The following is a 26,335-nucleotide window of genomic DNA, read 5'->3' as shown; positions in this document are numbered from 1 at the left end:
TATGTGATTCAACAAGTTGTTGACCAGGCACAAACAAGAATATGATTAATCGGTAAAAACGAGTGAATTTTGAATGGCCGGAGAATGGAGGCTACGCGGGAATCGCGCGCGGGAACTACTCCCAGCCGCTGGCTTGATCACAGAGGCAGTTTTAAGTTCATTACATAAATAAATACAGTGTCACCCCTGCTGGTTCCCCCCTCTGTTCATCAATCTACTGTACTGGCCTCCTTCTCAGCTCTCACTATTCTGGCACCTACAATTCCAAGCTTATCACGACGATGGTGAAGGGAGGAAAGCCGGTGATGCTGGTGGGGATCGACGATAGCGACCATAGCTACTACGCGCTCGAGTGGACGCTCAAACACTTCTTCGCCCTGGGCCAGCCGCAACAGTACCACCTCGTCTTGCTCACCTCTAAGCCCCCCGCATCCGCCGTCATCGGCATTGCCGGTCTAGGTAACCTTGGATGTACGCTCTTAGACATTATGAATGTATTGATTATAGAATCGGGGATCGTACTCACGTGAGGACTTGTAATAAATATAGGTACGACGGAGCTGTTGCCGACTTTAGAATTGGATCTGAAGCGCGGTGCCGCCAGAGTAATTGAGAAGGCAAAGGAGATGTGCTCCCAGGTGATATAATAATCCTTCGCTTGTTGAATCCAAACTCAGCAGAAAAAAATATCTCCTATAATCAAGCATTGATCAACCCTCGAAGAATCTCCAATTTTCATCGATTAGGTGATCGATGCGAGCTATGAGGTGTTAGAGGGAGACGCGAGGAACATCCTCTGTGAGGCAGTTGAAAGGCATCATGCAGATATGCTGGTTGTGGGCAGCCATGGCTATGGGGCATGGAAAAGGTAAATTAATCAATTAGAAGTTACTATTTTTATTACCTAAAAATATTAATTTGCAATAAGCAGTTACGGGAAAAACCAAAGTTGATAATTAGTGTGATCATTGAAATGGAATTTGTTGTAAGAATCTGCAGAAATTTTGTAGGATCAGCTGTTACGTTCATCCGTCACTCGATTTATTCTCTTCTGGATTTTGAATTTGCCTGAAATTTGATCAAATCGGTTTGATTTGCAGGGCTGTTCTTGGGAGCGTGAGCGACTACTGCAGCCATCACGCGCACTGCACCGTGATGATCGTGAAGAGGCCCAAGCATAACACGCATAGCTGAAAAACGGAATCACACTCGTCATCAAGAAGATCTAGTGCCATTTCTACATGTTTTCGAGTTCTAATTTTATTTCTAAATTGTGTATTAGTTCGTGTGTGTGTGTGAATAAATCGTGACATAGAGTGACCACCTTATTCTGCAATCTGCATATTGCAATAGAATAATTAATTTAGAAATGCCTGATGAGTTAGCCATTTTAGTACTTGGATTTTCTCAGACGATGTGCAAGATGTCTGAATTACTCCCTCTGTTAAAAAAAAAAATCCTAGGTGAAGATGTGACTCCTCCTTATACAACGAATAAGAGTGGTCACTTCCTCTCCTAAGTTGACTATTTTTAGCACGGAGGGAGTAGTGTATTTCAGAGTCAGGAAGCAATCAATCAGATGCTCAGACAACTCGAGGTTGTCTTTGAGACAAGCGCAGTCGGGAGAAAAGTAGCTGGTTTTCTATACCCATGCTTTTCAAAGTATTAAATGGTATTTTTTCTATATTTTTTTTTATAAAAAAGTTGTTTTTAAAAATTATATTAATTAATTTTTTAAATTTAAAATAATTAATACTCAAATAATCATGCATCAATAGTTTATCTTGTTTCTTCTTAATCTTTTTTTTTCTTTTTGCTCCTCTTAAACACACCCGAAGAATGTCACCTAGAAAAGGAAAAAAGAAAAACAAAGTTAGTATGATCTCAGCCGTCGGTGGGCTAAAGAGGCATCTCCGAATCTCAACCATTGGATCTTCATCACTCTCAGTTCGGAGTTTCTAACACCTCCCTCGGCCCTCCCACTCCCACAACCTCCGCCGCGGCGGCGCAAGCAGGCGACCTTGCCTCCGCCGGCGTCCGGCGACCTCGCCGCCGCCGCCGCCACCACCGCCTCCTACCTTCTACGCATGCCATTACTCCCTCCTGCAATCGTAGCACCGTGAAGCACCATCTGCCCTGGAGATCCGCAGGCTGAGATGCCATCCACTGTGTCGCGCCCCAGGTGTTCGACGGAATGACGCGCCGGGGAGCGGCCTCCCTCGGGAGGACGCTCGCCGGGTTCCTGGCGCATGAAGATCCAGCCAAGGTCCTCTCCCTATTTGCGGACAAGGCCAGGCAGCATGGGGGTCTTGGCCCCCTCGACTTCGCGTGCGCCCTGCGCGCGTGCAGGGGGAATGGCAGGCGTTGGCAGGTCGTTCCGGAGATACACGCGAAGGCTGTCACGCGTGGTCTTGGGAAATACAGGATCGTCGGCAACCTTCTGATTGACCTGTACTCCAAGAACGGGCTTGTTCTGCCTGCGAGGCGGGTGTTTGAGGAGCTTTCTGCCAGGGACAATGTCTCCTGGGTGGCAATGCTGTCAGGGTATGCGCAGAATGGCCTTGGGGAGGAAGCTCTCGGGCTGTATCGCCAGATGCATCGAGCTGGGGTTGTTCCTACACCTTATGTTCTGTCTAGCGTCCTGAGTTCGTGCACTAAAGCGGAGCTCTTTGCGCAAGGACGGTTGATTCATGCCCAAGGTTACAAGCACGGATTCTGCTCTGAAATCTTTGTGGGGAATGCTGTTATCACGCTGTACTTGCGGTGCGGATCATTCAGATTGGCAGAGAGAGTATTTTGCGACATGCCACACCGTGACACAGTAACATTCAATACGTTGATCTCAGGACATGCTCAGTGTGGACATGGGGAGCATGCTTTAGAGATATTTGAGGAGATGCAGTTCTCAGGGTTAAGCCCTGATTGTGTGACCATTTCTAGTCTGCTTGCAGCTTGTGCGTCGCTTGGTGATCTTCAAAAGGGGACGCAACTCCATTCCTATCTGTTTAAAGCAGGCATCTCTTCGGATTACATAATGGAAGGTTCACTCCTTGACCTCTATGTGAAATGTGGTGATGTTGAAACTGCCCTTGTGATCTTCAATTCGAGTGATAGGACTAACGTAGTACTCTGGAACCTGATGCTTGTGGCATTTGGGCAGATCAATGATCTAGCAAAGTCTTTTGAGCTATTCTGTCAAATGCAGGCTGCAGGTATACGCCCTAACCAATTCACGTACCCATGCATTTTAAGGACTTGCACTTGCACTAGAGAAATTGACCTTGGAGAGCAGATCCATTCATTAAGTGTAAAAACTGGCTTCGAGTCTGATATGTATGTTAGTGGTGTATTGATAGATATGTATTCCAAATATGGGTGGCTTGAAAAGGCAAGACGTGTTCTTGAAATGCTTAAAGAGAAAGACGTGGTTTCCTGGACTTCCATGATTGCTGGATATGTGCAACATGAGTGTTGTAAGGACGCTCTTGCAGCTTTTAAAGAGATGCAGAAATGTGGAATTTGGCCAGATAACATAGGACTAGCAAGTGCTATAAGTGGCTGCGCTGGAATCAATGCAATGAGGCAAGGCTTGCAGATTCATGCTCGGATTTATGTGTCTGGTTATTCAGGAGATGTTTCAATTTGGAATGCATTGGTAAACCTTTATGCACGATGCGGAAGAATCAGAGAAGCTTTCTCTTCATTCGAGGAAATTGAACATAAAGATGAGATAACATGGAACGGCCTGGTATCTGGTTTTGCACAAAGTGGCCTACATGAAGAAGCTCTCAAGGTATTTATGCGTATGGATCAATCAGGTGTCAAGCATAATGTGTTCACATTTGTATCAGCTCTTAGTGCTTCAGCTAACCTTGCAGAAATAAAACAAGGAAAACAAATACATGCCAGAGTTATTAAAACAGGTCATTCCTTCGAAACTGAAGTTGGAAATGCTCTGATTTCCTTGTACGGGAAGTGTGGTAGCTTTGAGGATGCCAAGATGGAATTTTCTGAAATGTCTGAGAGAAATGAGGTGTCATGGAATACTATTATCACAAGCTGTTCACAGCATGGACGTGGCTTGGAGGCTTTGGATTTATTTGATCAAATGAAGAAAGAAGGTATTAAACCAAATGATGTTACATTCATAGGTGTTTTAGCTGCTTGCAGTCATGTGGGATTGGTGGAGGAAGGCCTTAGTTACTTCAAATCAATGTCTGATGAGTATGGAATTCGTCCAAGGCCTGATCATTATGCTTGTGTTATCGATATCTTTGGACGAGCTGGGCAACTTGACCGTGCAAAGAAATTTATTGAGGAAATGCCAATTGCTGCTGATGCTATGGTTTGGAGAACCCTTCTCAGCGCCTGTAAAGTACACAAGAACATAGAAGTTGGAGAGTTTGCAGCCAAACATCTATTGGAATTGGAGCCTCATGATTCTGCATCATATGTTCTTCTCTCAAATGCATATGCTGTTACCGAGAAGTGGGCCAATAGGGATCAGGTCAGAAAGATGATGAGAGACAGAGGAGTCAGAAAGGAACCAGGCCGGAGCTGGATTGAAGTAAAGAATGTGGTTCATGCATTCTTTGTTGGTGACAGATTACACCCCTTGGCTGAGCAGATATACAATTTTTTGGCTGTTATAAATGATAGGGTAGCCAAAGTAGGATACAAGCAAGAGAAATATCATCTCTTCCATGATAAAGAGCAAGAAGGGAGAGATCCTACTGATCTTGTGCACAGCGAGAAGTTAGCTGTGACTTTTGGGTTGATGAGTTTGCCTCCCTGTATGCCCCTTCGAGTCATTAAAAATCTTCGTGTATGTAACGATTGCCACACTTGGATGAAATTTACTTCCGACGTCATGGGAAGACAAATTGTATTACGAGATGTCTACAGATTTCACCATTTTAACAATGGAAGCTGTTCATGCGGAGACTTCTGGTGAAGTGCTTTGAAGTGAAAACCTACAATTACCAGCCCCAAGTAACCCATTTATACTCATTACGGTGCCACTTCAAGCAGTTTATGTGGGACATACACCTCTTTCTTTCTAGTGCTACATGCACACATCTAAAACTGGAATTCAGCATGATCAGACAGACAGGCAATATAATGTACAGTTATTCTCCCCTGAGAAACGATCTTTGGATTAAGAATTCCTGTTCTGCTATTTTTCTTTTATCATGTTGGTATTGTCATCTTAAGTATTTTTATCTGAATGTGTATGTATTACATTCTCTCTTCTGACAATTATCTGAATGTATATGTATTACATTCTCTTTTCTGACAACCATCTCGCTTGTTTCAGGTGGAGAAATATACTTCATTGTATGCCAACTTTCTTCATCAGAAGAGAACAAATGGTCAAGTAGGGTCTATTATCAGTCACTGGTAGGCCTAAAAAAATCAATCAAGAGTTCGGTCAGACACTCAGACTCCGTTGATACAATTACATGTTCATGTAAAATCCTAATTGCTGAGATTACCCAACTCTGACGATGGATTTCCCCTAATCTCAACATTGCTTTGGGATTCAATAATTGAGGTCTGACTATGTCCTCCATAGTAGTATCAGTAAATTATTTAACTCATTTGATAATGTATTAGGACTGGCAAATACATGTTGTACTTGTACCTAGAAACCTTATTCCTTGTGTATATTTGTGAAATATGACAAATCACGGCATGTTGTACAGCTTCTATGTTAGCTTCTTTCATGTGCATGCCATGGTGATCATAGGCATATACAACTGAATGAACTGAACCTTGTCTTATGCTTGCTTTACTTCGCAGACAGATTGAGAAAACTGAAAGAAAGGAGCGAGCAGGAGGGATGAAAGGAAAACAATTGGAAACCCCAATTAGTCATCTGAAATCTGGAGCACGTAGAAACATTCTCAAGCCTGCTTCTGCTGCTGCAGCTGTGATGGAGCTGACATGCCCAAACCAAAAAATGGCTTATCAGCAGGTACGTTGATGGTCGTGAGGTGGAAACCTGGTAAGGGCTTATGAATTACTCCCTCCGTTTCAGGTTATAAGACGTTTTGACTTTGATCAAAGTCAAACTCCTTTAACTTTGACCAAGTTTATAGAGAAAAGTAGTGACATTTTTAACCCAAGACAAATTTATTATGAAAATATAATCAATTATTGATTTGATGAAACTAATTTAGTATTATAAATATTATTATATTTGTCTATAAACTTAGTCAAACTTAAAACAGTTTGACTTTGACCAAAGTCAAAACGTCTTATAACCTGAAACAGAGGGAGTATTATGTGGTACATAGATTGTGCTGTGCAGACAATAAGAAACTTGTCCCATATGTAAGACATGCCGAAATTAGTTAGAAGGGAAGAAATTCACAGCCAATGTCAAATGGCTCTTATCAGACCTGTTTATGAGATTTAATGGGCCTAATTAGGACCACATCTATAGTTAAAAATTCTGAAAAAAAGGTATATTTTATATGTTACGCAAGCAGATGTAAATGACCCAGTGGGCCAATACTAAACGAGCAAAGATGATAACCCATTGCCAATGTGATAATGGGCAAAACGTAGGCAAAAGTAGTGGCCCACTCCACTGCCAATGCACAATGAGTGAAAAATTAAGATCACTGCCATCTGCCAATGGCCCAATCGAAAGATAAACCCTCCTGTGGGGATTGTTTTTTCATAGGAGAGTTTAGGATATGGCATGGGGAGTCAACTCTCATACGGACATTCTTAGGTCTCTGGTGACAAACTCCACTGCTTGAGTGCTTGGTTCTAGGTGTTGGATTGTTAATTTATTTATTATTGACGAGAAAACCAAATAGAATATGATTTTAACACTGTACTGAGTCAAACGGCTATAAGGGCCTGTTTGGGAGAGCTTTAGATTCTGAGAAGCAGCTGCTTGGTAGCCAGCTTCTGAGAATCTAGAAAAGCTCTGAAACTCAGTTTCTTCAGCTTCTGGCTTCTTAGTTCATTTTTCAGAATCTGTAACTACAGATTCTTAGAAGCTGTGGACTGTTTGGGGCAGCTTCTAGCAGAAGCAGCTTTTGGGAAAAGCTACAGCTGAGATAAGCTCCTCCAAACAGGGCCTAAGAAGCTTGTGCTAGTTCAATGCTATTGCAAGGCTATGTGCTAGTTTCTCTAGAAAATTATAGAGTGCTTCCATCTTTCACGCACCTAAATTTTCCGTTGTGTCTGTGTCCTTAAGTTCATTTATGATGCTGTAAGAGGAATATGAAGGCGTTTTTTTTTTGGTTTGTTTTCATTGAACAGGGTATTCGATGCCTCCTTGAAAGAGAAGCTGGTGCATATTTTGTGTGCTTTCAGAGGAATAGTCGGGAGTGTAAGCGTAATCGCCGAGGAGTTTTATGTGGATTTTCTGATGGACGGCTTCACGATGCGCGCGGCAGTTATACATTTTCATGTCGTAGAGCTGCTTGTGGGGTTCGGATCGGAGTTCAGGGGCTGGTGTTCGGCATCGTATTGTGCATGCCCACTAGCAGCTTTCTACATGTCCGGGCTGCCTGTACATCGTCGGCAGCGGTGGTCGGTGGAGATGATCCGAGCAAAGCAAACCTGAAGCCTCTGCGCTGGACGTCCTCTACTCCCTAGCTCTGGCCCAGGGTATTCTCTTCTGTTACAAGACCATCTTTTCTCGCGGAGAAGTTGATAGCGAAGCACTTATGTGTATAACTGCCATTACAGATGTCGGCTGCCACGCGATCCGCTGCTGGGCTACCTGGAGGAAGGAAACCAGGGTAAGACGTGAGAAGGAAGGAACCTGATCGTCGAGCTGATGGAGTCGTCTAAGCCACTGGACAGGTACGTGTCCGGGGTAAAGGTTTATGGACGAGCTCATCCATGAGGTTGGACTGCGGGAACATCATAGGTTGATGAAACAAACAGCTGCTGACTGGTGGCGACATCATCCACAAACTTGTGCAGACGCTGAGCCCCAGATCAAGCCCGTATGACAGGGAGATCCATCTGGAGGAGCTGCCACCACGAGGGCTGCAGTGCATAGCTTCCCTTCTTGTCACCTTCCAGGAGTACTCTGGGATGGAGACCTACGAGCGAGACTGGCGACCAGGGTTAAACTTTCGGTTTAGCCGATTTGATCGTACGTCACCGAAATACTAAAATTTTGAACAAAATTTAGTTGAGTTTGAACAAATATTACCAAAGTTCACGAAAAATTTAAAAAACTGAAAAATTGCGGCTGAAATAATATCGTATGAGGGGTCCGAAATTTCCAACCCTGCTGGCGACTCGATCGCCATGGCACACTCGAGGTTGGCCAGGTTGATGATGCGTAAGCAGAGAAAATTATAGATATTCATGTGGATACGTCTTCCTTTTTGGCTTGCGGAAGCAGAGAAAATTTCATGAGGGGCCGAACAAATTTGGTCTGGCACCTGTTGATCATCTTTGGTGACTTAGGTTCTGATGGAAACGACAGCTCCATCAGAGAGTTGACAGGGCAAATGCTGCAGGATATGGTATAATATCTTCCAGGAGGGAAATCTATGCCATGATTATCTTGGATCTAGATCAGAAGTATTCTTACCGCTCCATACTCGTTTATGTGCTTCTTCTTTATGACAAAACCAACGATGATCAACTTCTCAAGCATCTGAAGCGAGAAATTATCCACGGCATGCAACAGGTAATCAAATAATCTTATAATAATCAGTACTAGTATGAGTATCCACTAAGCAAAACAAAATGGCGCTTTCTTTACTAACTTCAGATATGCAAATATGTAATACGGGGTAATATATCCTTTGCTTTTGATTCCCTTAGCTGATATATATAATACCATCAACTTTTCAGGTGCTCGAAGAAACACTTCCTACAAGGAAAGAAATATAAGCAGCAGCAACAGAAGCGAGTAACACCAAGATTTCGTCACCAGATACTGACGTAGAAGCACAACAATCCGGCCGGCCTCAATTCACAAGGCACTGAGCAGCAGAATAACAACTCTGCTTCTTCTAGGTCAGCGAGGCTATGACGAAGCTGCAGGAAGCCTTGGTATCTCTCTGTGAGACAGCACGCGACACTTGGATCAGTGCAGTCGTGCAGAGATCCAGAAATGGGTCGTGAGATGGATGAGGTTGCTGCTATGTTTTGTTCAAAGCAAGGGAAACCTGTCGGGAATTATGCTTCGCTGGTGAAGGAAGCACGGGAGCGTCTGGTGGTGAAGAAGAAAGAACAAGAATCGGCTACCAACGTATCCGCTACCTCTTCTTCGATGGCTACCTGAATGGGCAATGTTGTGAATATAATCTCATGTATATTCTTGAGCACTTTATTTAGGCTGTGTTTAGTTCGTGTGCCAAATCTTTTTTAAGTATACAGAAACATATTTAAAGTATTAAATGTAGACTAATAACAAAACAAATTATAAATTCCGCATATAAACTGCGAGACGAATCTATTAAGCCTAATTAATCTGTCATTAGCAAATATTTACGGTAGCATCACATTGTCAAATCATATCAAATCAACGCCAAAATTAGAAATTTGGTTAAAATTGGAATGATGTGACGGAAAAGTTGGAAATTTGTGTGTGTAGGAAAGTTTTGATGTGATGAAAAAGTTGAAAGTTTGAAGAAAAATTTTGGAACTAAACTTGGCCTAAAATGTTGATATTTCTAGTATATTGTCTTGTCTTAATACTATAATGCTATTTATCCACCTATCTTCTTCTCTCAATCAATCACAACTATTCTTCGTCTAATTTCTTCGCATATTTTCTCTTTTCAACTAATTACAATATTTTAAGTTTGATTAAGTTTATAGCAAAATATAGTAAAAAACATTATATCAAAATATATTCAATATTAAATTTAGTAAAACTAATTTGGTAAAGTAGATTTTGCTATTTTTTTATAAATTTGGTTAAATGTAAAGAACTTTAAATAAGAAAAAAATCAAGCAGCTTGTAATATTAAGAGATTTGTTTTGGTCCAACAAAAAGTATCTCGAGGTACCGCTAACTCATGGTATCAAATCATTTCCGATCGTTGGATCTAAAAATGCTCATCGGAAACGATTCGGTACTGGTACCTCGAGATATTTTTTGTTGGACCGGAGCAAATCTATAATATAAAACGGAGCTGGTATTATTTATTTACCTTATTTAAACTTTTTAACAGCATATACCGAATTTTTCAACCGAAAAAACATTTTGAGATGATCGACCGGAAATTCGGAATGGCCCCCGCCCGGAAATACAATAGACGTGGAGCAATGGGACATGATGGGATTTCATGACTACTCCTAAAACCCAGTCACACCAGCCTGCACAGTGTTCCGCCGCTTGATCCTCGCCGTCCTCTCCTCGGAGAGATTCCCGGCGATCCGAGCAAGCGCGTCGGCGTTGCTCCCCTCGCCGGGCACCTCCTCGTACCTCCCGGTCTCCACGTTCACCCTCGACACCCGCTGCGCCAGCAACCGCTCGCCGACGCCGACGAGGCTCCCCATGTTCTCCGGCGTCGCCGCGTCCACCGCCGCCGCCGCACCGCGCAGCGAGTTGGCCTGCACGCGGAGGTAGTTCCGCTCGCTGTGGAGCAGCTGGAACTTGACGGCGACGTGGATGTCGACGAGGTCGGAACTCGCCGCCATGAAGATGTCGATGATGGGGGCCATCCCGCCGTGGCGCAGCCACGAGAGCGCCCCCCACCGGGAGCACTTCTCCGCCGTGTAGAGGCCCTCGTCGGAGGTCAGGCCGGTGCCGATGGACAGCACCAGGAACCGGCCGTGCTCCTCCTCCTCCTCCGGCGGCGGCTTCAGCAGGTACAGCGCCGCCGCCTTCTCCTTCGCCATGATCTCCTCCGTGATCATTGTCATGGCCACCATCGTCTGCAGCACAATTTCACCAATTAAAACCATACAAGCATCTGGTTGGATGTGAACTGTAAATCTGGTGGAGTCGAACTGTTTTTGTACAGGGTTGTTGGCGGCGACACCGCCGTCGATGAGGTTGTACTCGCGCGTTTCGCCGCTGGCGCCGTCGTGTGTCCGGAAGCAGTGCGCGGGGAGGTACGTCGGCGCCGACGACGTGCCGATGCATACGTCGGAGAGCAGCGCGTTCTTCAGAGGCGAGTTCTTCGCCTGCAGACACCAAGAAACGACGTTTATCCGGAAGTGGATTTTTGTCCCTAGGTGACATCCTCTTTTTTTCATTTCTTTCAAAAAGTTATAAAAAATTTAAAACAAATTGTCAAGATAAATTAATATATAATATAACTTTTCGTAAACATGTGAGTAAAATTCGATTTGTTCTATTCGAAAATTTATGGTCAAATTTGTCATTTTTATTTCTACTTATATAAGTTAAATTTAAATTTTTCATGTTTGTGAAATGACATATCACGTATTAATCTATCCTACAATTTTTTTTAAAAAGAATTTCTGATGACTTTTTAAATTACATGTACAAATGAGACGATATCCATGAATTATGTTTTCCCGTTTATCCAACTGTTCGATGAGACTACGAGAGCCTCAAGCTTTTCCAATGGCTAACGCCGCGTGTACAGGTACCTCGTATGTGGAGAAGATGACGGGCTGGAGCAGGCGGACGTCGAAGGTGGGGACGACGACATTGGTGAGCGTGTCGCCCACCGTCGTCTCGCCGAGCATCCTCCGGACCACGCCACGGAGATACCGGCCATCATACTTGGGCCCCCGCGCGGCGGCGATCTTGGCGGCGAGCGTGCTCCACCGCTGCGGGAAGATGCGTGGGCCGTGCTCGAGGTAGAACGGGGTAATGTCCGCGGCGGCGAACATCGGCCGCCGCCGCCGCCGCCCGTCCCTGTCCGCCCCTTCGCCGGGCGCGGCCAGCATCGCGGTGATGAGCCCGCCGGTGATGAGCCAGCATCGAAGTAGTCGGCGAGCCTCGCGCCCGGGCCATCCAGCCGCTGGAGCTCGCCCTCCAGGAACGCGAGCACCGTGCCCGGGATGACGCCTCGGATGCCGCCGCCGTCGATGGTCAGCACGGTCACCCTCTCGCCGACGACGCCGCACGCAGCTGCGCCGGCGCCGCAGGCACTGTAGAGACGCCGGCAACGAGGGAGGAGACGAGCAGAGGTGAAGGAAAGCATCATTTGTAGGAGATGGATCCGACTGATAAGTGTGTGTTGAGTTAAATAAGTGAGGAGATGGACTGAACTTTATTCAGGTGTGTTTAGATCATATGATAAAGTTTTGGCGTGTCACGTCGGCTATTATAAAAGGTAACGCATGTGGTACTAATAAAAAAGTAATTATAGAATCCATCAGTAAACCGCGAGACGAATTTATTAAACCTAATTAATCTATCATTAGCAAATATTTACTGCAGCACCATATTATCAAATCATGGAGTAATTAGACTTAAAAGATTCGCATCGCAAATTAGTCACAATCTATGCAATTAGTTATTTTTTTAGCCCATATTTAATACTTCATGCAGGTGTTCAAACATCTGATGTGACAGGGTGAAAAATTTTGGAGTGGAATTTAAACAGGGTCAGTTCACAGTCGTCTTAGGCCCGGTTAGATGGCAAAAATTTTTATTTTGGGTGTCACATCGAATATACGGACACACATTTGAAGTATTAAGTGTTGCCTAATAACAAAATAAATTACAGATTCCGCCAGGAAACCACAAGACGAATTTATTAAGCGTAATTAATTTGTCATTAGCAAATGTTTACTGTAGCACCACATTGTCAAATCATAACGCAATTAGGTTTAAAAGATTCGTCTCGCAATTTACACGTAAACTGTATAATTGGTTTTTTCGTCCATATTTAAAACTTTATATATGTATCAAACATTCGATTTCGATATGATGGGTAAAAAATCTTTGTTTTGGGAACTAACAGGGCCTAAGGCGAGCAATGCCAAAGCTTGACTGACCGAACTGATGATGAGTTTGTCATTAATAACTCATCATAAGTGCTTATATGTACTAGTAGTCCTTGAATCAATAGCACGGTAGCTAGGATTTGACTAGCAAACATTAAATTTGACTGACCTTATCCTGTGCTTTTAAAACTTACTTTTAGTTTAAATTTTAAAATCACACACTTAAAAAACCTGAAACAATCTACTCCCTCTGTCCCCTAATATAAGGGATTTTAACATTTTACTTGTACTGTTTGACCACTCGTCTTATTCAATAAATTTGTGCAAATATTAAAAATAAAAAGTTATGTTTAAAGTACTTTGGATAATAAAGTAAGTCACAAATAAAATAAATAATAATTTTAAAATTTTTTAAATAAGACGAACGGTCAAACAGTGCAAGCAATATGTCAAAATTCCTTATACTCCCTCCGTTTTGAAATGTTTGACACCGTTGACTTTTTAGCACATGTTTGACCGTTTGTCTTATTTAAAAAATTTAAGTAATTATTAATTCTTTTCCTATCATTTTATTCATTGTTAAATATATTTCTATGTAGGCATATAATTTTTCATATTTCACAAAAGTGTTTTTGAATAAGACGAACGGTCAAATATGTGCTAAAAAGTCAACGGTGTCAAATATTTTAAAACGGAGGGAGTATTAAGGAACGGACGTAGTATGTTTTTCCATTGACAAAGAATCGATTCTAAGTTGCCATTGACAAATGGGAACCGGAACCTCTGAGTCACAGGCGTGCAGTCGGGTCAAATCGATCCACCGTCCATTGCATCCAATGGTCCTGCCTTCCGCTACCGGGTCATCCCAATAGCACCGGTAGGAAGCAAACGGGTCATCAGTTCCGACGAGGGCGGCAGCGGGCAGCGGCATGTGATCTGTTCGCTCTCTCCTCCCATGCATGTTGGCCTATCGTGCTCGTTTTCTTTTCTGCCTCACATCTGCGCACCTTCTCCTTCTACACATCCACACACACACACACACGTACAGCGTGAGACATCAATTCCATCCTCGTCTTCCACTTGACCGTGGTCTATTGGTTTAGCAGTTTGGTAGTTCTCGCCATTTTCTTGTATTGGTGCTGTGTTTGGTTCTTTGGCCAAATTTTTTTTATAATATACGGACACATATTTACATATTTGAAGTATTATGTGTAGTTTAATGTTAAGAATAACACTAGCCATTCGCAAATCCTTCATCTGAAAGCATTTGGACAGAAAGTCCTTGACCTCCTCAACCACATTAAGGCTGGTCCTAGAGATCAATATGTCATCGTCATATAAACACAAGATCACTGTCTCTCCCCAACCGTATCAGTAGTATACACATTTGTTAGCCTCGTTCAAAACAAAGCCAACAAATATCAGAGTTTTGTTAAACTTCTCATGCCACTGCTTAGGCGCTTCTCTGTAGCCATGAAAAGACTTCAGCAGCTTGCACATCAATCCCTCTTGACCTTTTAATACATACCCGATCTGGTTGATCCATATAGATCTTCTCCTCCAACACTCCACTATGGAAAGTTATCTTAACGTCCATCCGGTGAACGAGAAGACCATGAGAGGCTCCCAGAGCAAGTAGTATTCGAATTGTGGTCAAGCGAGCAACTGGTGAATAAGTGTAAAAAAAATCCTCGCCTTCCTTTTGGGTATAACCCTTAGCCACAAGTCTTGCCTTGTAATTTTTAATTATACCATTAGGCCTAAGCTTTTTCTTGAAAACCAACTTGCATCCTACATGATTGCACCCATATAGACACTCGACGACTTCCCAAGTACCATTAGACATAATAGAGTCCATCTCATCGCACACAGCTTCCTTCCAATAGTTAGCGTCAGGAGATGAATATGCCTCTTCTATTGTTCTTGGAGTGTCATCCACAAGGTATACAATATAGTCATCACCAAAAGACTTTGTAGTCCTTTGTCTGTTACTCTTTCGAGTAGCTACAATATTGTCCTCCTCAGGATTTTCCTCAGGCGTTCGATTCATTGTGTTCTATCAGCACAAAAGACTAGGGGATAAATAGGCTCTTGACTAGAAGTGCTATGTGTATCTTTCATAGGAAATTCATTCTCAAAAAATGTAACTTCTCTATACTGTGTTATTGTACCAACACGCATGTCAGATACTCCAAAATTTACTCTTAGGAGTTTATATCTCACATTGTGGATGGCATAACCAAGGAACACACAATCTATAGTCTTTGGTCCAAGTTTGCACTTTTTAACTATAGACACACTAATCTTAGCCAAACATCTCCATATGCGCAAGTATGAGAGATTTAACTTCTTCTTTTTCCGTTTCTCGAATGGTGTTACTTGTTTATTTTTAGTAGGAATTCTATTCAGGACATGACAAACAGTCAATATTGCCTCACCCCACCATTCCGTTGAAAGTTCTACAGTGTCTAACATGGCATTCACAAACACATTTAGAGTGTGGTTCTTTCTTTTGGCTACCCCGTTTGACTAGGGTGAATAGGTATGCGTCCTCTCATGAATAAATCCAGACTCTTCGCAGGATGAAATAAACTCATTAGGAAAATACTCTTCGCCTCGTTTAGACCTCGACCATTTGATTTTCCTTTCAAGTAGGTTTTCTACCTCAACCTTATAGATCTTAAAGTACTGCAATGCTTTATTCTTTGTTTTCATGAAATACACATAGCAAAATCTAGTGCAATCCTCTATAAGTGTCATGAAATATTTTTTCCCTCTTTAGTCAACACACTGTTCATTTTGCATAGATCGGAATAAACAAGTTCTAGAGGTGTCAAATTTCTGACCTCTGATGCCTTATGAGGCTTGCGAGGTTGTTTCGCTTGAACACAAGTATGACACTTAGAACTTTTGACCAAAGTGAATTTCAAGATTAAACTCATGTTAGCTAAGCGTCGTACAACCAAAATTCATATGACAAAGTCGCGAATGCCACTCATTAGACTCATCATCATTACTTACATGATTCACATCTTTATTACACATATCATCTAAGTAAAAGTGGAGCAAGCCTCCGCTGTCATAACCTTTACCAATATTTAGATACAACACATTTGTTAAATTCAAACATAAGTCTAAAATCATCTCTACACAATAAAGAGCCGCTAACAAGATTCTTTTTTTATTGAGGTGACATGTTGCACGGTCTTTCCTGAAGTAAACTTCAGATTGACCGTACCAACACCATGAGCAGCTACAAGCAAACCGTTCCCCCTCAGCAAGGAGGAACCTCTGCCGACCTGATAAGAAGAAAATAGGAAAATGTTCGCACACACATGAATATTTGCACCAGTATGAACCCACCAATCTGGTGAGTGAGAACAAAGAGAACTGTAGGTAAAAAGTCACCGTACCCTGATGTTCCTCCTCCATCGCTAATAACCATATTTGCAGACTTTTTTGTCCTTGTGATCAGGACAATTCTTGACCCAATGCACAGGCTTACCGCACACAAAGCAGTTGCCCTTTGCTTTTTCCTTGTCTTTTTTCTTAAAATTGGTTGTAGCCTTGGGTTTGACCTTCTTCTTATTGTTGTGAGATGCACAAGGGTTCTTCTTCTACACCAAATAGGCGCTAGAACCTCACTCGACCTTTTTGCTGCGGTTGTCCTTTGCCCTCATCTTCTCCTCAAAACCCAAAGAGCCAATGAGTTCACTAACACCGAACTCTTACCTCTTGTGTTTTAGAGAAATGGCAAAGTCCAACCAAGAAGGTGGCAATTTGGCAAAAATGCCACCGCCACGAACTTGTCTGACAACTCGCAGCTGTTGTTCTCAAGTTTCTTTACCGGCAACTGAATCTCATGAGCTTATTCTATTATAGATCAGTCATCGACCATCTTGTAGTCATAGAACTGCTCCATGACATACAATTCACTGCCAGCATCGGAGACTCGAACTTGGCCTCAAATGCATCCCACGTGTCCTTTCTAGAAGGCATGTGCATGTACATATCCACTATGTTGTCAGTTTGTATATTGATCAATGCTCCACGGAACAGGCAATGCGCAGCCTCAAACTTAGGCTTCTCCTTAAGTGAGAGAGGTCGTTCAGACGTCTTGCTCCGTGAAATAAAGAAATATTGCATAGCTGTTAACCACGGTAGTGCACGTGCTTTCCATATTTTATTGTTTGAACCATCGAAAGCATGTGGTTTTAGTGATGTCGCAATGACTAACATGCAAATAACTAACATGCAGGAGCTACTGATAAATGATTTCCTACGAGATAACATGCTACTAAAGGTGGCTGACTCAAAGCCATGGTATACCATCCTTTAGTATTTCCCTTTGAATAAAATCTTTAATTACATAAGAAAGGATTTGAATGAGTACACGATATCATATACAATTTGTTAGGGTGCCTCAAAAAACTCCCAAAACAGTTCAGTATACAGAGGTGCCTATAGGAAGCCAAGATCGTCAGGTTTCCATGGCACATGTTCAGTTTTATGTTAACTCTTAACAAGAACACAAGAAATTATCGATATGATCAACGAGATCGCATCGCCCTAGATAGATTGATCTCAAAGATGTTCTCAGAGTTCAAGCAACAAGGTATTTAACTACTAGACTTCTCTTCTATCTCTCTGGCAAGCCAGCTCGAAGCTAGCTGTTATAGTTACATGACCCAATATGGCCCAAGATAATTGAAGTTGGCGGCTTGTTTGCGTTTAGCTTTAGCGACCACCTTCTCGCTCTCTGTGTTATGTTCATTATCCGGCAAATGCGCCTTCAGGTTCTTCAGGTTGCTGACAATCCCCTCCCCTTATAACTTGACTTGTCCCCAAGTCAGCGCCTTAGGAAAAAGTATCTGCAGGTCTGCTTCATCCTCCCAAGTGGCTTCACCTGCAGATTAACCAGACCAATGCACCAATAACTGAGTAATAACACGATTACCCTTAGTGACCACTCTAGTATCTAAGATATGCTTAGGAATTTGGTGGCTCCAACAGTCTGAAGGAAGGTGTTGCTGAACTTGGTGCTTGAAGTCTTTGCAGGTGCTCTTCAACTGAGATACATCGAATGTGGGGTGAATTAAACTGTCACCTGGCAACTGCAATGTGTAAGCCACCTTACCAATTCGAGCCAGAATTTGGTAAGGACGAAAATGCTTGAAGGATAGCTTATGGTTGGCTCTTTTGGCCACTAAAATTTGCACATACGGCTGCAGTTTTAAGAAAACCCAATCACCCACTTGAAATCCCCTAAAACTTCTCTTCTTATCAGCCAGAGCCCTCTTCGAGTGTCGTTGGATCAGCTAGGACGTGAGCTTTCTGTTATAGAGCCATTCATTCAGATCAGGAATGGAACAAGCTTCATCTCTAATTCCAAAATGGGAAGGGGGATAACCATAGAGCACTTCAAGGGGGTCTTGTCAATTGAAGAATGATAAGAGGAATTGTACCAAAATTCAGCAAATGAAGCCAAGCAACCCATTTATTGGGGGAAGCATGAACAAAGCATCGAAGGTATATCTCCAAGCATTGATTAACCCTCTCTGTTTGCACATCGGTTTGGGGGTGAGAAGCTGAACTTAAATGTAATTTGGTACCTACGTTGGCAAATAGTTGCTCCCATAACAAACTGGTGATGATTTTGTCCCTGTCAGAGATAATGACTTGAGGTAATCCATGCAGTTTGTACACATTGACCATGAATAATCTAGCCACATCTATAGCGGAGAATGGGTGAGCTTGTTGGAGGCATGCCACGAGGGCCTTCGATCGAGGCTGCCGAAACCACTGCGACCAGGGCGAAGCAACCAAGCGAGGACCAAAACATTCACTTTGGGTGAAACGTCCGGGCGAAGCATGAAAGATTCGCGACCGCTTGGAGCACCTTCGCCATGGAACCAAAGGGCTACATGGGCTCAAAGGCCATTCGCCAAGGGCGGCCCAAGCTAAGGCCCATTTAGGGGCTCAGAGCAAAATAGACTCTAGTTACCCTTGTAGATGTCCCTATCATGAGGGTATCCACGTAATTTCCCTGTACCTATTAACCCTACGCTGCATAAGCTTGTACTAAGATTATAAATAGACCCCAAGGGGCATGTAAGGCTGGGGGATCCCAAGAAAATTTAATATTAATATATATGTTTTTTACTTTTCCACCGTGAGTGAACCACATCGTTCAATACTCGCAGTTGTCATTCGACAACAGCTAAAGGGATGAAATGAGCATATTTAGAAAACTTATCCACTACCAACAAAATACAATTCTGCCTTTCAGGCCATGGTAGTCCTTCTATGAAGTCGATTGAGATGACTTGCTAGGCCCTTGTGGCACAGATTGCTTGTAGCAGCCCTAGGTACTTAGCTTGATCTGGATTAGCCTGTAACACACACCACAAGCTACCAATTGTTTCTTAATCATTGTTTTCATTTTTGGCCAAGCAAACAAAGCCTTAATCCTTTGCTAGGTAATAGGAAAACCAGAGTGTCCCCCCACTGGGCTATCATGCAAGGCAGTGATAATTTGTTTCCGAAGAGAGGAATTATTACCAATCCAAACCCTTCCTTTGTACTTCATCAATCCTTGATGCAGAGAAAAGTCAATTCTAGCTTGAGGGTGAACAACCAATTCTGTCAATAGTTGAGCAGGGAATGGATTACTGGCATAACCTTTGACAATGTCCTGCAACCACAAAGGAGAGCAAGTAGAGATAGCCAAGAATTCAGAAAGTTCTTCATGCACATTCCTAGAAAGGGCATCAACAACTGCATTGTTCTTTCCCTTTCTGTAACATATTCCCTCCATCCAAAAAACACTAACCTCGTACTAGGATGTGACATATGCCAGCACTACAAATCTGGACATACTCTATATCTATATTCGTTGTATGAGGTTGGGTTTTTTTTTTTTGGGGGGGGGGACGGAGGGAGTATTTTGTATTGTAGCCCAAGTAATTTGGTGAAAGCTTTGCGTTGCTACGGTGTATTCAGTCTTTGTTCAGTAAGATACATTAAACTATTGTGATCAGTAAGGATGGTGAACTCTCTATACTTAAGATAGGGCCTCCAATGATCTACTGCCATCATGATAACCAAGCATTCCTTTTCATAAGTGGGTAGACCATGAGTTCTTGGACCTATGGCCTTATTGATATAAGCTACTGGATGACCCTCTTGAGATAGCACTGCACCTATTTCCAATTCACTGACATCAGTCTCAAGGGTAAAAGGTTTATGAAAATTAGGTAAAGCTAGAACAGGCGCTATAACCAGATATTATTGAATGCTCTTGATGCTTCTGTCAACCAAACAAAGGGAACATTCTTCCTCAATATCTAAGTTAAAGGCTTACTGATGGTACCAAAATCCTTAACATATTTTCTATAGAGTAAATATCAAAAAATACAGTTACTTTGATCAAATTATCATAAAACTACAGATTTAAAGCGTTGTAGAACAAAAATACAGATTTAACACAAGATTTATCACATAACTACATATTTAAGGCCAACTATCACAAAACTATAGATTTAATACTAGAGTTATCATAAAACTACGTATTTTACAGCTTAAATACCTACCACTACTGCTATATTAGAGTGATAAATGTTGTAGTTTTGTACTTAACATGATGCAAAATATGTACTATTGTGATAATTTTATTACTAAATTTGTAATTTGGTGATCTTCCACCTTAAATCTGTAGTTCTTAGATAAATTTGGTCCTAAATCTGTAGGTTTGTGATACACACTTAAATCTATAGTTTTGTGATAGTTTTGTAAAAGTACATATAGTTTTATGAAATTTACTCTTTTCTATAATAACCAGCTAATTCTAGGAAACCCCTCAGCTTCTTGATATTAATTGGTACAACCCAATCCAATACACTGTATTTTGGAAGGATCTGTTGAGACCCCAGCTCCACTGATTATGTGGGACATATAAGATATCTCAGTTCTAGCAAATGAACAATTACTGAGTTTGACCTTCCACTGGTGATCAGCCAATAACTATAGCACTTCCTTGAGATGAGTAAGATGTGATTCCATTTCTTGGTTGTAAATGAGAATGTCATCAAAAAACACTAAGGCAAATTTTTTTTGAGTACTGGAGCCAGAGTTGCTTTCATGGCACTTTGGAAAGTAGCCGGTGCTTCTGTTAGGCCAAAGGACATAACCTTCATAGTGTCCAATATGTGTTTGAAATGCTGTCTTATATTCTTCTCCCTTTGCCATTCTAATATGATGATACCCAGCTCTCAAGTTCAGCTTGGAAAAAAATCTTTGCAGTAGATAATTCATCGAGTAATTCATCAATTACTGGCATAGGGTAAGTTTCCTTTTGTATGATTGCATTCAGCTGTCTATAATCAATACAAACTCTCCAGGTTCCATCATTCTTCTTACGAATAGAGTTGGGAAAGAAAAAGCACAGCGCTAGGTTGAATAACTCCATTATGTAGCATCTTCTTAGCTTGTCTTTCTATTTCATCTTTTGGCCAGGGTTGTGCCTATATGGTCTAAGAAATACTGGCTTGGATCCTGGTAAAAGTGAGATGTGATGATCACAAAGCCTTTTTGGTGGTAACCCTTGTGGTTCCTAAAAAACTTCATGAAAAGAATCTCAAAGATGTTCTCTCGCAAGCTAGTTCGAAGCCAGCTGTTACATACGGTTACACGGCCCAATCTAGATATTTGAAGTTGGCGGCCCGTTTGCGTTTAGCTTCAGTGACCATCTTCCCGCCCTTAGTGTTATGTTCATTATCCGACAACTGCGCGCCTTACATGTTCTTCAGGCTGCTGACATTTTACAATAAGGATGCAAGTTACCATAATACAGGCTGAATGGTTATGATTTTATCAATAATAAATCGGGTTTCCGTTAACAGAGTTAGACCTCTCCCGTTTCTGGAGCTCTCTCTCTCTCTGCATGAGTTCCTCCTTTGCTTCTTTCACAATGAAATCAAGAGTCTTTGTGCCGTCTCTGTTATTACGAGATATAAGCATGAAGTTCTCAAGATCAGACATTTCAACTGCAGCCTCGGACAGCGATTCCATCAAGCTGTCAGTCTCTTCTTTGGTGTAACCGCTTCCATGTCGAACCATTAGCATGAATATCTCGGTGATAAGCTTCAATGTTTTCAGGCAGCTGATAGAGGGATAACTGTTCCTTATGACTATGTGCTTAAGCCTCCTAGGAAAGCTGAATCCAGCACTTGTAATCCCCCTCCAAGGAAAACTGAATCCGGCACTTGTAATCTCATCATCGAACAGGCGAGCGAAATCTTCTGCATTAGTGAAATTGCGTAACATCGTCGCACAAAGAGATAAAACTGTTGCCAGTAAATTGCTGCTCGGATATCCCTCACCAAGTGCTATCGAAAGCACCTGCAACAAATAAAATTAATTTTGTTTCTCATTAGTATATATGACTATTATCTAAACAAATCAGTATGGCAATTGACAAGTGTAATGATTCAAGCGAGGACTATATTATTTATCTATTCCGTTATTTATTTACATTACTTACCGTTGGCATCGCAATCTTTAAGGCTTTCTTGAGGCACTGGAGATATTCATCATCATCAGTGAGATGAATACACAGCTGCTCCAGGATCTGTGCTGCTCTTATTTTGAATTTGTTCCTTTCATTTGGGTTTGCAAGCATTTTAGTGAGATCATCAATCACCTCCTCTTTCACTTGCAAGATTATCTTGGCATTTTCTTTGCCATGGCCATGGGAAGACAGCGCTGCAAGCTTTTCACCTGCCAATCCTCTGATGTCGTCTTTGACGTAGAATTGAGTGAAGGTGTGTACAAGTATGTTGATCAAACTTCTCCAGCTTTCTTTGTTGGAAAGCGTGCGCTCGTGCAGCCGCGTGTAAATCTCCAGTGATTGCAGCAGCAAGTCGCTGCACTCCTTGCACTTGAGGATTCTCTCCATGCTAGCCATCGCCTCCATGTCGCCTGAGATCCTGCGACGGACCTCTTCGCCAGTCTTGCCAGGAGCAGTGACGAGCCGGCGCATCACTTCCATGGACGCGTACACCGTGTCAGACCATGTATCATTATGGCCGTTGAGGTGGAGCAGGCCGGATCGCAGGGGCTCCATGATCTTGGTGAGCAGGCCCTCCGTGTCGACGATGGCTTGACGGCAGTTGGCGTCTGCAGCGAGCTTCCCAAGGATGAGGAGACCCTGCCGCATCAGCTCTTTGTTGTAATCCAGAAGGACGCGGTAGTAGATATTGTCATCGTCGTCCTCCTCCTCCTCCTCCACAGGGCCATCGAGAAGTGAGGCTATGAATTGGATCCCTCCAGGGAACTGCTCGAGGTGGAGGTTGCCGGCGAGGTGCGCCACGATCCTCGCGGCGAGCTCCCTCGCCTCGGCGTTCTTTGGTCTCGCATTGCAGTCCATCGTCTGCAGCAACTTGTCAAGCACCTGGCTGGACGACGCCGAGATGACAAGCAGCTTGATCATCCTGTGCTGCTCCGACAGCTCGGGTTGGTCCAGGAGGGTGGCCAGGATCCTGGCCCCGGAGAGGAAGTCGTTTGGGGATTCAGACCTAGTTAGCTCCACGGCGTAGGTCACTAGGTTCCGTCCTTCCACGAACGACGGGTCCTTCTCGCACCCGGTCCTCGTCTCGTGAAGGTACTCCACCAACGCTCTCGAGCTCCCAAAAGAGTCGAAATTGTACTTGGTGAGCACATCAACCACAAGCTCTCTCCCCACGGAGCGGGAGGCGAACCGGTAGCAGAACAGCACGCCTTGCAGCACGGCGATGGAGTAGACGACGTTCAGCGCGGGACGCAGGTTCGCACCTCCATCAGCCTCGCCATAGTCGCGCTGTATCAGGCGCCACACCGAGAGGCCGGTGGTGATGAGCAGCCCAAATATGTAGAACGCCGCCAGAGGGCACAGGATGATGCCAAACACCAGCACATGAACCACCCATACGAATACTAATACCAACTCGTTCAGGATGTAGTCACAGAGCAAGATCGGCATACATAATGAAACCGCAACACCAACATCCTTGCTCTTCCTGAGCAATGTATGCAGTGTGGCCGTGAAGAAGCCTGAAAACGACCTCCTAATATATTGTAGTTTTTCGTTCAGAAGGACATCGGAAACTCTGTAGGGGGGAATTTATACCGTTAAAATCTATTAACTTAATAGAAAAATAAGCATCCACGTTCACTCTCATGGCCTAAAAATTCTCATATTAATCGAAGAAAAAGAAAAAAACAAAATCCATATAGAAATATAATTTTAAAATAGGTGAAATTCAGAATTAAAAATAAGAAATATATGAAGAGAAGACTAGAGTCCAGACCGGTATACAATAGAGAAAATGGAAATTCAGAATTAAAAAGTAAGAAAATTAAAAGTATACATTAGAGTCCATATAGATATACAATTTAGAAATAATAAAAATTTGAAACTAGGAAAATAAGGAATATTACAAGAAGAATAAAGTCCATATAGAAAGGAATAGAAAAAAAAGCCTACACTTTAATCAGAGAAAAAGAAAAAAACAGAGTCCATATAGAAATGCAATTTAAAATAGGTGACTCCTTCGTTCACACCCTATTGTCCATTGGGTCTAACAATGAACGTGTATAGATGGTAAAACAGAGTCCTGTAGGCATCATGGTCTAACAAGTCCTTCACACCCTATTGCCCATTGGGTCAAAGATATTGAATAGCCAGGCTTTGAAGTCAAATATAGGATGGTAAAAACACTTTCCCACTCAAAATCTATTATCTAACTAATAATGAGATGAGGGACTCTCCCATTTTTTAATCTTGTCTCTTGGACTGTCACAAACTATGAATTTAAAAATTATTTGTTTATATATTACAGTTAGATCGATATAAAGTTTTAAGATTTTTCCACAAAATTATTCAAGATGATATTTGCTTTACACTTTGGTAGGAAATCAAGGTCTTGTAAAAAAAAAGAAACAAGTTTTCCAGTAGGATAAAATTCATCCTCCCATAATCCATAAAGGAATATAGAGAGGAAATGATTCACAAGTGATAGTGTCTCTCCCGGTCGTACACAAATTAAATATGGTTAAAGCTGTTGAGATTTGCTTGATCTGGATTTAACTCCGGATGTGTCACTAATACGTGTGTGTAATATGTTGGGCTAAATTCCCTTCGCATGGAGCATTGCTCTCAGCCCATGTGCAGTCCAATAAATCCAAAGAATCTGAGACGTTGATTCATTTCTTGAATGGATGGTGAAGATTGCCTCATCTCTTTAATTTGTGGATGAGAAGAAAACCCTAACCTCCCTTGTGAGAGAGATTGTGCAGCCAAATGTGAGACCACAAGGCAAGCAAGAACACAAGAGAGGAGAGGAGAGTGGAGAAAAAGGTGTGCAGATTTTCAGTTTGGTGACTCTAACCCGGTCTTCATCAAGTCAGCGATTGGAAGGTCAAACGTGCTTGGATCAATACCAAACTTGGTGAGTTTATTTCTCACTTGGTGAACTTCAATCTGGCCAGTTTTGGTGGGAATTGGTTGAGTAGAGCATCAGATTTGGGTATGGTTTCTTCAGCTCGAGTAACCGCAGTTTCAGCGTGTACAGTCTGTGGTAGAATGTCAGTTTGAGGGGTCAAACGGTGTCTGATTGGGCTGGTTTTTGGATAGCTTGGAAGGGACTTATAGACCATCATTTCTGCCAAGTTTCGTGCAATTTGTATGATTTGGGAGATCTCAGCTAAGAACCGAAGTGGACAGAATCTGTCATTTCTCTGCTTGTTGTTGTTATACCTCTTGTTAGTTGCTATGGTTGTTGTTGTGATGTGCCTCTAGATGTTCTAGAGAAGACTCCATTTGTACCCATTGTTGATTATAGTGGAAGTTTGGAGTGGACCGTTGGTCCCGTGGTTTTTTACTCCTCACACCGAGGAGGTTTTTCTACATAAAACACCGTGTCTTGTGTGCATGTGTTTATTGTTATTCCGCTGCTGATTTGCTAGTTGAAACTATCCTCAAAGTTCATAGCAGGATGAGGGGTTGATTGTGTGAAATATGTTTGCTGGTTGGTAAATTGTAGTTCGCACATTGAAAATAATTTGGTTCAGCCCCAACATAATATGCCCACAGAACTTTCACATAGGATGTTACTACATGCTGGAGTTGCTAGTAAGTGAAGATACACAAAATAGAACTAGTATTAGCAGGAAATAGCTTCAAAACACACTTAACAAGAAAACTTATTTGTGAGGTAAAAGTTAAGAATATATAGCAAGAAATTAAGCAATAGAGGTGCGAAAATTGAATTGTGAAGAGACTAACCCAGCAGTTTGGACAAGTGTAATTATTGTGAGACACCAAAAATCTTTCTTCCCAAGCACGGAGACGAAACCACCGAGAAGAATAACGGTGGTCCATAAAACCACAAGATAACCCAGTCCCTTGACGGCCATAGACATGTATCCCATA

The 26,335-nt window shown here is 42.4% G+C and overlaps 4 protein-coding genes across 5 annotated transcripts; 2 read left to right on the top strand and 2 right to left on the bottom strand.

Annotated features, from left to right (window-relative positions):
• Positions 1–27: 27 nt before the first annotated feature.
• Positions 28–1,370, top strand: LOC4352471 (universal stress protein PHOS34). 2 transcript variants are annotated; one of them, XM_015765096.3, is made up of 4 exons: positions 28–471; positions 550–638; positions 747–868; positions 1,101–1,370. In XM_015765096.3, exons 1-4 carry the CDS (start codon positions 282–284, stop codon positions 1,192–1,194), a joined length of 495 nt encoding a protein of 164 aa, XP_015620582.1. In that variant the 5' UTR covers positions 28–281; the 3' UTR covers positions 1,195–1,370. The 2 variants fall into 2 exon arrangements, with proteins under 2 accessions (XP_015620582.1, XP_015620583.1); XM_015765097.3 differs by having other exon boundaries at positions 69–459.
• Positions 1,371–1,929: 559 nt separating this feature from the next.
• Positions 1,930–8,264, top strand: LOC4352470 (pentatricopeptide repeat-containing protein). The gene is made up of 6 exons (XM_026022000.2): positions 1,930–5,123; positions 5,318–5,554; positions 5,803–5,977; positions 7,282–7,632; positions 7,714–7,830; positions 7,954–8,264. The coding sequence occupies exon 1, from the start codon at positions 2,195–2,197 to the stop codon at positions 4,952–4,954; it is 2,760 nt and encodes a 919-aa protein (XP_025877785.1). The 5' UTR covers positions 1,930–2,194; the 3' UTR covers positions 4,955–5,123; positions 5,318–5,554; positions 5,803–5,977; positions 7,282–7,632; positions 7,714–7,830; positions 7,954–8,264.
• Positions 8,265–10,145: 1,881 nt separating this feature from the next.
• LOC9270993 (patatin-like protein 1) lies at positions 10,146–12,169 on the bottom strand. Its single transcript, XM_015764123.3, is given in 4 exon segments — positions 10,146–10,875; positions 10,963–11,127; positions 11,560–11,885; positions 11,888–12,169. Coding segments are annotated over 4 exon segments (1,308 nt in total). The 5' UTR covers positions 12,123–12,169; the 3' UTR covers positions 10,146–10,293.
• Positions 12,170–21,453: 9,284 nt separating this feature from the next.
• On the bottom strand, positions 21,454–23,955 carry LOC107276127 (uncharacterized). The gene is made up of 2 exons (XM_015763802.3): positions 22,409–23,955; positions 21,454–22,266 (listed from the first exon to the last, which is right to left on the bottom strand). The coding sequence occupies exons 1-2, from the start codon at positions 23,882–23,884 to the stop codon at positions 21,739–21,741; spliced, it is 2,004 nt and encodes a 667-aa protein (XP_015619288.2). The 5' UTR covers positions 23,885–23,955; the 3' UTR covers positions 21,454–21,738.
• Positions 23,956–26,335: the final 2,380 nt, after the last annotated feature.

The sequence above is a fragment of the Oryza sativa genome, chromosome 12 (assembly GCF_034140825.1).
Source record: "Oryza sativa Japonica Group chromosome 12, ASM3414082v1".
NCBI classification, from domain to species: Eukaryota; Viridiplantae; Streptophyta; class Magnoliopsida; order Poales; family Poaceae; genus Oryza; species Oryza sativa.
This window is presented reverse-complemented; position numbering and strand designations above follow the sequence as displayed.